We start from the raw sequence: 10050 nt of genomic DNA, 5'->3' as shown, positions 1-10050 counted from the left end.
AAAAAAAAACAAAACAAGCAATTAACAACCACACATTCTGAAATGCAGATAACACGCTTTTATTTCAATGCTACTTTCTCCAGGAGGTTCAATTACAATTAGCGATCATTTATTTCTAATTGATAAGAATTACATCAAATTGAAGTTGAGGGCATTGCTTATTGGTTTAACAACAGCTTCCTGTGTTGGTATTTGTTTTCTTTGCTGTGGTTCATTGCTTAGTTGCCCAAATTTTAGATGTAAGATAATTCTAATACTACCACACGAACACAATTATTGCACTCTAGGAACCTCCAGGAAGTGGGCACTGCTTCTGCACTGGAAAACCTGAACATCTTGTTTAAATGAGGGAATGGCCAGGAGATGTTACTTTTTCAAGCTATCCAGGCAGTCCTCATGCCAGAAGCAGTACAGAGGAGTGAACAAAGTGTTGGCCGCTTACACTTTGTTCTGACCAATAGGTAAGTCAAATGAAAATTCTGAATGTGACATAATCAGAAGGAATGTGAGACATTCAAATGAAGTTTACAGGAGGGTATTTGCAAACATCACCAATGCCTTACATTTCTGATTCAGTAAATATTTGTGCATGTATTAGGTTACATAAACAGCATTATCTCTTAGGTATAAGGGCATCTTCAGTGGGGAATCTCTCTACCCACTGAGGCATTCTTAGACATCAACACTTTGTTGAGGCACAAAGATTAGTTAAATGTTGAGCAGGGTATTCGTTACATGAGAAACTTTCTCCTACCAACAGTTAGTTCCATAAGTTGCATTGTAAAATGTCACTAAATAAATGGTACAAAACTTGATAACCGTTACTTCGGCTATATACAGTATGTACATGTCGATAAGAAATGTATACCGTTCTTAAGTCAACAATAATGACAGCAAGTCATGTGTAGCTTTGGCCTTTGTCTCATTTAGATCGATAAAAAAATACTTTTTATATTTACAGATCAGAAAGTTTAGTCCATGTGAAGCAGTTATATTTAGTCCATGTGTGAATCACTTGCAAAAAGTCAGGTGTAAATGAAAGAGCCCAGGCTCTCTAAATTGATCGAATATTTATATTCACAGTGGCAGAGTCAGATCCAAATTCATTCCCTAAGCTCAGGGTATAAAGTCCACCATCCTTCTTTTGCACGTCCATGATAATCAGAGTTGTCAGGTCGTCAGTAGTTTCAATATGGAACCTGCCTTGTTGTTCCTGATTTTGAATTTTTCTTCCACCATAGGACCATGTTATTTCAGGAGTGGGTTCTCCCGTAAAAGCACAGGCTAGTGTTAAAACCTTGCCCTCATCAATGCTGATGTCAGATGGAAGAGCTTCGATTTTAGGTGGAATTCCTTTAATGGAAGAACAAAAAGGTTTATGTTCATTTTGGATAAAAGTAGTGATGATCTTTCTACCAAATATTATTCTAGGGTACTAGATTTTTCTACCTCTACCAGTAATTTTATTGCTCACCTCTTATACCCGCTTTAAGCATTCTACTAGTTGAACTTTCCAGTTGTGTCATACTAGATTTTCCCATAGAACTGCTGGAACTCATCTCTACAAAAGACTCTTTCATGGAAGACATGCTTTGGGCAGACATGCTTGCAAATTTCATTTCAGTCATGCTGCTAGTGCTGCTACTGCTGAAACTGCTGAAGGATGCCTCTTGCTTAGAGGCAGACATTTGAACTGATTGAGAAGAGAAAATTCCTTGCATGCTTGTGTCATCACTTGTCCTCAATACTACCTCTTTTGGAGGTTCTTCAACTAGAGCTGTGGAGCGTAGCAAAGACAGTGAAACATAAATGGCATCCTGTTAATTGGTGACATCAGACACTGACTTACAGAAATGGAAAAACAAAAAGGACTTTGCCGTCGTTGAAGCATAAGCAGAAACACTGAATACCATCAAAAGCTGGCCCAATCCCTCTAAGCCAGGGATAAAGAATCCTTAAATGGTTAGCGTTACATTACGTGCAAGTATACCAGGGATCACTGGGGGGAAAAATTGATTAATGATAAAAAAAACATTTATCATACATTCTTGCAGTAGGTGTTGTAGGACCTCTGGAAACTCTTTGTTTTGAAATGTGACACATAAAACTTTGCTTAGGTTAAAAAAAGTTTGATTAAATGCACGAATCATTGCAGAATATCTGTGCCTCTTACATATCTCACCCAACAACCAAGCTTACTCTTCTGTATGCATGTAGTAAAAAGATATTGATGAATCAAAATACATTGACAAAAAAAAAAAACCCAACAATACTTACGGAGCACTGTTAAGGATGCTGTGGCAGAACATTGTCCATGGAAATTTTTGGCTTTGACTGTGTATTTTCCACTGTCAGTTATTGCTGCATTTCGAATTTCAAGAGAATATGCATTTTTGGAGCGACTTACTCTGACATTTGAAGATACAGAAATCTAAAAAAGAAAAGACATGTTTTATAAAGATCCCGAGGAAATAAAGATGGTCTTTATTCTCAAAAATAGATTTTCCTTAAAGAACTTACTGGCATGTTGTTTTTAAACCATTCGATTTCAGGTGTTGGATCTCCACTGATTTCACAAGAAAAGAGGACATTTTGTCCTTCATTTACATTTTGTGACTTGGGCTGTGTGATGAAGGCAGGGGCATCTAAGCGCTCTTGACACAGGGTCATATCAAACTGGCACTTGATGATCCCTTGGCTGGTTTTACCTATACAGGTAAGTATTCCTTCATCTCTGCGGCTAGCTTTCTTGATGGTTAAGGTGTGATCGTTGCCAGACACCCCATATCTGTAATCTTCCGAGTTAGTAAGCTCCACTCCATTCAATACCCACTTGACTTCAGAGGCATCAGCAATATTAGCTTTTAGAGTAGTTTTCTGACCTTCAGATATGCTCATCTGAGTGGAAAATGCTTTAATTTCAGCATGAGCTCTGATGTCTTCTGATGCCTGGGTCTTTTTCACAATTTCCTCATGGACAACTGATTTTTCCAGTGAGACTGCTTCTGATTTCTTGATACCTTCAGAAATGAGTGCTTTTGAAAATTCCTCCTTGAGGGATGACTTCTCATGAGATGTTGTTTCTGATTTTTGGATTTCTTCAGAAACCATGGCCTTTTTGGCTACTTCTTCTTGGGCTACTTCTTTTTTCTGAGAAGTCATTTCTGAGGTCTTTTGTATTGAAGCTTTCTTTTCCTCATCTTTAATATCTAGAAAAGAAAATTCTCTATGTTGGTATTATATTGTAATTGGAAACATCTTACTTTTTATTCTTATGTCAAATGCTTTGGCCAGAGAAAACTTGTGAAATTGAGGGTAGAAAATAGCACCTAGGTCTCTCTGGGTCTAAACTCATCAATGCTCATGCAGATTAATTTAATGGAGAATTCAGTGTAAATGTGATTCTAATCACTCAATAAACATGCCTTTCAAAGAGGACATACAGGAAATGAATTAATATATTTTAAATCAAGGTTTTAGTGCAAAGGGTTCTGTAACCTGGGATATGTGAACTTTTAAAAATATTTTAATAACTAAAATTCAATATAATTGGTTTTACTTATACTCCTATGTATTTTACTTTATGCATTTAAAAACATTATTTTAAGAAGGGGTACATAGGCTTTACCAAACTTCCACTGAAGTCCATGACACATAAAAAAGGTTAAGAATCCCTTCTTTTGTACATCAAAAGGAAAGATTCAAGTAAGGAAACTGAAAGCCCTCAAGGGAACTTTTGGCAATATTCTAGAAAACCAGTAATTGTGGCTAGCACACAATGTCCTTGACTCAATGATTACATTGTACATTTTGGGGAGCTCTGTGGCTTCTTCTTTGTGCTGTATTGTTCCTAACAGAACACCGTGTGCCAGTAGGCATTTAGAACTTTTGATAATGCCAATGATTATAGCAAAATCTTGTGGCTAGGCCTTTACAGAAATAGGATCATGGAATTTGGAAGTCAGTTCTTGTTTTAGACCAATTTTTAAAACGCTATTAAAAAAAAAGTTGTTTACATACTGATTCCCTTCGTACAGTTTTTCAAAAAAATCAACAGAAAGTGAACCTACCCTTTATTATTAATTTGCAGCTAGAGGAAACAGATCCAGCTGAATTTGTTATTGTACACGTAAAGAGTCCACTGTCTGAAGTACTGGTCTCACGTATTTCTAAGTAGAAACCTCCTTTGTCTTCAGATAGTTTGTATTTTCCTCCCTGCACAAGAGCCTGCAGGATACAAGTCATTTGATTTTAAAGTTGTGAACTAATTTGGGGATAGAATTTTTAGATAACATATAAAGGTTAAGGGAATTTTACCTTTCCATCCTTAGTCCAGGTAACAGTGGGCCAAGGCTCTCCTGTGGCTTTAATTGAAAACTTGGCAACAGTATTTGAAGATATGGTCATATCTTGCAGCCCAGTAACAATTACTGGCTTTGAAGGAACTGGTTCAGCAGGTTTCTTTTCAGTTTTCTTGGTTTCTGTTGGCTCAGACAATTTCTGAGCCGATTTCTTAATTTCTGTCAACTCAGCAGTTTTCTCACCTGATTTCTTGGTCTCTGTAGACTCAGCAGTTTTTTGGATTGGTTTCTTGGTCTCTGTCAATTCAGCAGTTTTTTCAACTGATGTCTTGGTCTCAAGAGTTCTGGACAGTTGGTCATGGATACTCTTAAAGGCTTGGCCAACAAACCGGAAATTAGTCTTAGAAGCCCCACCTTCACCAGAAATTTCACAGACATATTCTCCTTGATCAGCTTCAGTGAGGTTTTGGATTTTGAGTTCATAAGTGCCATCTGCTGAATAATGAAATTGGAAATGGCCATTTTCCTTCAATTTCTTGCCATCTTTATACCATACTACCTCTTTGGCACTTAAAACACTGCTTTCAACTGCACATGTGAGCTTTGCAATGTTTTTAGAAGCTTCTACTTTGAGTGGCTGAACTATCTTAGGAGGAGCAGTGACTGCTAGCTGTACTTTCTCAGTAGGAGTGGGTTTGGTTTCTGTTGGTGCTGTGGTTTTTGGGTGAGAAGTAACTAGCTCTGGAGATTTCACTCTCCTGGGTGACTTCACTGCTTCTGGAGATTTTGCATGAGGCTCGGGGGACTTGACTCTTGGTGGTGATGTAACTGTCTTTTCAGGGACCCTGGCCTTTTGAATAGTAAGCGTAAATTGTGCTTCCTGTCTTCCTTCAGAGTTTTCTACCACCACAGTGTAGTTGCCTTCATCTGAAGCCTGGACCGAAGAAATCTCAAAGGTAGAATGGTACTTCGTGGTTGTGACTTGGTGACGGCCAGAGGAACTGATTACTTGACCTGCACGGAACCATGTAACTGTTGGTACTGGTTCACCATCAGTGTCACAAGAAAATCTCGCAGATTCACCCTCATATACAGTTATGGACCGTGGTTTGGTTAGAATCCTTGCTGCCAAAGTTGTCTTAATCTTTCTATGTGTAGTTTTGTCTTCCACTGACCTTTCTTCAGATGCAGTGGCTTTCATTTCAGCCGAAGCATAATGTTCACGTGATGTGAGAGTTTCCCTGGTCTCTGTCATTTGCGATTTGACTTCCCTTACAGATGAGGAAGCTTCCATCTCAGATTTCTTCTTAAATGATGAAACAGCATATGCCTCTGTTCTGGTCAGTTCAGGAAAAACTGATCTTGGTACTTCTTCATCTTTCCGTCGGGAAGTATAGGTGGTATAATCCCCTCCAGTAACATCTAATGTTGCATAGTCAGAAGCTTCTCCTTTGTAATTAGTGCACACAGCACGATATGTCCCACTGTCGTCAATATGGCAGTCCAGAATTTCCAAGGTCAGAACCCCACTAGTGTTGGTATAATGAATCTTGTTGCTCTCTTGGAGTTCTACACCATTATGGTACCATTTAATTTCAGCAGTTGGCTTAGACTGAACATTTAAGAGGAAGCGGGTATTTTGCCCACATGGTACACGATGAGAACGCATTCTCAGTGTGATTCGAGGAGCGTGGTCCAGAGTGAAAGGCTGTTGACTCAGAACTTCATACTTTCGTTCTGATGTCTTCTGAGTCTTTAATGCAGCCTTCATGGACTCATACCTGGAAAATATGTCAAATCTGGCAGTTCTCTCAAATCTTGAGAGCGATCTTTCACTAGACACTGGGCTGGGAGAACGTGGCCGAGTCCTCTCTGGTGTAGGGGATCTTCTTTCAGTTTCGTATTCTTCAGCTGGTTGTGTATGTGGCCGGATTAATTCAGATACTGGCCTCATTAATTCAATATAAGTTGGAGAAAGAGATCGTCGTCTTCCTAGTAGCCTAGAGACGGATGAAGATGCCTCTCTTTGTGCATGTTTTGAAATTTCAATTTCTTCTTCAATTTCTGTTATTTCAGTTATTTCTCTTTCTCTTCTGCTTTTCTTTCTAGATTTTTCTTCCTTGGCCATATGGTCAAGTTCACTTTTATATTCTGAGAGCCGCTGGGTTGTTGTAACTGGACGGAGCAATTCCTCATCCTCTTTCTCAGCCATGATTCTTTGCCTCTGCCTAGGATGTCTATATGCAGCTCTGGCATGGCGTTCACGTAATTCCATGTAACTTGTGCCAGTTTCCACTTTAGATGGGATATGATAAGTTGAATATCTGAAATCTTTTCTTGTTTCATCTACCTTGACATGAGCACTTGGTGAAGAGTAACGTAGACTAGATAGCTCAAACTGGGGAGGACTCCGACTTGGTGGGGAAGCAGAGAAGCCAAGTTCAAGCTCTTCTTCAAGACGCAGCCTTTCTTCTTCAGTCCTTTTCATGGCTAAGTAATCATCGATTGGAAGGAGTAGTTCCTCATCTGAAAGGTCACCAAGAGACCTCCTTCTGGGTCGATAATAATAGTCATAATCAGGAGATGGTGTCCGACGGCGGGCTGGTCTCACTATCTCAAGATCATCTTGGGATAGTTTGGGTATACGCCATTTAGGTCTGTATTGGTCTGTAATGCGTGGAAGAGGCATCACGTAGAACTGTTCCCATCTTGAGAGGCGAATACGCTTGGGCCTTTTCTGTGAAATCCTGTCAATCTTCCCAGGCATCTCAAACTGGTCACGTAGTTTCTTGTACCATTTCATGTCAGACATTGGCACAAACTGCTTAATGTGTTGGTCTTCCTCAACAGTGATGCGTTTGTACCTGCGTGGCTCTGGTACTTCGTAGGGCATACGGAGTCGTTTTTCTTCCTTCTTTTCTTCCATCTTGAGTTCAAATTCACCTTTTACGGTCTTGGTGCTGACAGCGGGCTTGTAGAGGATGGCAGCTTCCCGTAGTGCCTCCTGTGCTACTTGGGTCAGTGGCACAGAATCAGTACCAGAGAGGATTTCAGCCATTCTTAGCGTCTTATCAATTTGTATTTGTACGTGTCTTTCACGTTCTTCTTCAGTCTTATATTCTTTCTTGACATACTTCAGGCGTTCTACTTGTAGGTGAGCCTGGCAGCTTGTAGAGCCGGCAGAGTTGGTGGCAGTGACTCTATAATAACCTGTGTCATCTGTCAATGTATCTCTGATATGCAAAGCATAATAGTCCAAGCCTTCATGGACAATTTCAATGTTGGGACCGAGGGACAGAGGCTGACCATCTTTCTCCCATTTTAAAATTGGTGGTGGGATTCCAGAAACTCTAATTTCAAAGCAGACACTTTGGCCTTCTTGACATTCTGCATTTGCCAATAATCGTTTGAACATTGGTCTTAGGGTAGTATCTGCCGCTGGTGGGTGTGGAGTCACTGTCAGCTTAGCTTTACAACTGTCTTCACCATACTTGTTCCGTGCTACCACAGAATATTCAGCATCGTCTTCTATAGTTACATTGTTGATTGTTAGTTGGTAAAGACCCTTGTCAGTCTCAAAGGTATACTTCTTGTCATCATCATCTGGTTTGATTTTCTGTCCTGATTTATACCATGTCACCCGGGGTTCTGGATGAACTGTTATGGTCACACCAAATCTGACATTTTCGCCAATGTAGGCAGTCCGGTTGTAGAGAGGCAGAGTAAATTCTGGTGGACTCTCTAGGAGTCTCAAAGCATCTGTCCTCCTCTTAATTCTCTTTACAGTTCTACGACAGTAGTAGTCATAAGACTCTCTCACACTTTTGACAAAGAGCTCTGCATAGGAACTGTCTTCTCCATAGTCATTGACCACCTTGCATCTGTATGTACCATCATCTGCTCTAGTAATGTCTTTGACATACAAGGTGGCTTGTCCATCATGGTAGGTAATTTCATATTTTTCACTGTTCTCCAGTTGTCTGATGCCAAAGTACCAGGTCACTTGGGTGGATGCATCGTAATTTTCAATCCTGCATTGATATTTTACATACCCACCTTCTTCTCCAACAGCATGCATAATTTGTCCCGAAATAGGGCCAATTTCAATTGATGCAACTTTAACTTTAGCAACACTCACTCCTCTCTGAGATCTAATTGCCCCACCACAGGAGATTCGGGCTGCTGATACAACCATGTTCAGGTCTTTCTTTATCAAGGTGTGGTAATAACGCCTGTGTTTTAGTGTTCTGATGACTTTAGTGCTCACATTTTCTGTCCTCTGCTTTAGCCATGGATGCTGGAGTGCCTCAGAAGCTGTCATGCGAGATTTTCTTTCTTTCACCAAGAGCCGATCAACAAAGTCCATGGCTTCAATGCTGATATCCTTGAAGGCTTCTTCATCAAAGCTATACTCGGCATTCATGATATTTTCAATCATCTGTTGGTTGGTTTCAGCTAGGAATGGATTCATACCACTCAACAGAACATATACCAGGGTTCCCAGGGACCACATATCTGTGGCTGTACTGACAACATCATGTTGATGTACTTCAGGTGCATAATATTCAGGAGCAGTGAACATAAGCCTAAAGTTGTCCCCTGGCTTTAACTGCCTGGCTTGACCAAATTCAATGATTTTAATGACAGAGCTTCTTCTTGTTTGGTAAATGACATTGTCTGGCCTAATGTCAAAGTGCCCAATATTGTGACGGTGTAGGAATTCAAGGGCTTCACAGACCTGGCGAACATAACTTACAATTTCTCTTTCATTGAGTTCAAAAGCACTGGTGTTAATTCTTTCAAAGATATCAAGCCCTGAAATAAATTCAAAGATCATAACCAATTCTTCCATGCTTTCAAATGATTCATGGAGATATAAAATATTCCTATGCCTAGCAATGTTCAGAATAGAAATTTCTTTCTTTACCAAAACCTGGTCAGTTCCTTTAACTTTGACAAACTTGGCCATGTATGTCTTCTTAGAAGAAGTTTCAACACAGCGGTGGACAATTCCAAACTGTCCACGCCCCAGATCTTCAGCAATCATGTATCTGTCATAGAGTTCCTTGGTTGAAGAGTGAGAAGCCTTAGTTTTGCTAACTTCTCGGGTTTCATCCACCTCTTCATCATAGTTCATTACCCTAGTCTTATCTTCCTTGGTTATAGTTGGTTCTGTAGGTTCCGAAGGTTTGCTGAGACCAAATTTATTTTCAGCTATTACTCGGAACTGGTAACTAGTCTTACCAAATAAGTTAATCACAGTATACCGTGTTTCCCGAGCTTGACCCACGCGGAGCCATCTCTCTGCTGTAGTGGCACATTTTTCAATGATGTAGTTGGTGATTTTGCTACCACCATCAGAAGCTGGTTCAGTCCAACTTAAGTTGACTGAATCTCTTGAGACATCACTCACTTTGACTCCTCTAGGGGGATCAGGAACATCAGCCACATCTAGTTCGACTGTCTTCTGGTCAATTCCAAATCGGTTTTTAGCACAGACGACATAGAACCCAGCATCTTTTCTCTCCACTCCATTGGAGAAGACAAGGGATGTGAATGATCTGGTGACAATAACTTGGTAGTGGCCATTGTTGTCAATGAGATCCTGTCCTTTCTGCCAGGTGATTACTGGGTCTGGTTTGCCACTGAAGGGAATCTTGATGCTGATGACTTCTCCCCGGAGAGCATGAACAGCTCCCATGCCTTCAAGATTTTTAGGCAAGTGTATCTTTGCGGGAACTGCACCAGA

The 10050-nt window shown here is 40.2% G+C and overlaps 1 protein-coding gene across 1 annotated transcript in view; it reads right to left on the bottom strand.

Annotated features, from left to right (window-relative positions):
- Positions 1-120: 120 nt before the first annotated feature.
- Positions 121-10050, bottom strand: part of TTN (titin) — a 325691-nt gene continuing 315761 nt past the window's right edge. Inside the window, exons 309-315 of the mRNA XM_027865699.1 lie at positions 4624-10040; positions 4318-4512; positions 4071-4227; positions 2521-3209; positions 2278-2431; positions 1475-1777; positions 121-1353 (exon numbers count right to left, since the gene is read on the bottom strand). Coding sequence (XP_027721500.1) covers positions 1055-1353; positions 1475-1777; positions 2278-2431; positions 2521-3209; positions 4071-4227; positions 4318-4512; positions 4624-10040 — 7214 coding nt within the window. The 3' untranslated portion in view covers positions 121-1054. The remainder of the gene's footprint in view (positions 1354-1474; positions 1778-2277; positions 2432-2520; positions 3210-4070; positions 4228-4317; positions 4513-4623; positions 10041-10050) is intronic.

Source organism: Vombatus ursinus, unplaced genomic scaffold (assembly GCF_900497805.2).
Source record: "Vombatus ursinus unplaced genomic scaffold, bare-nosed wombat genome assembly UNPS02014779.1, whole genome shotgun sequence".
NCBI lineage: Eukaryota > Metazoa > Chordata > Mammalia > Diprotodontia > Vombatidae > Vombatus > Vombatus ursinus.
This window is presented reverse-complemented; position numbering and strand designations above follow the sequence as displayed.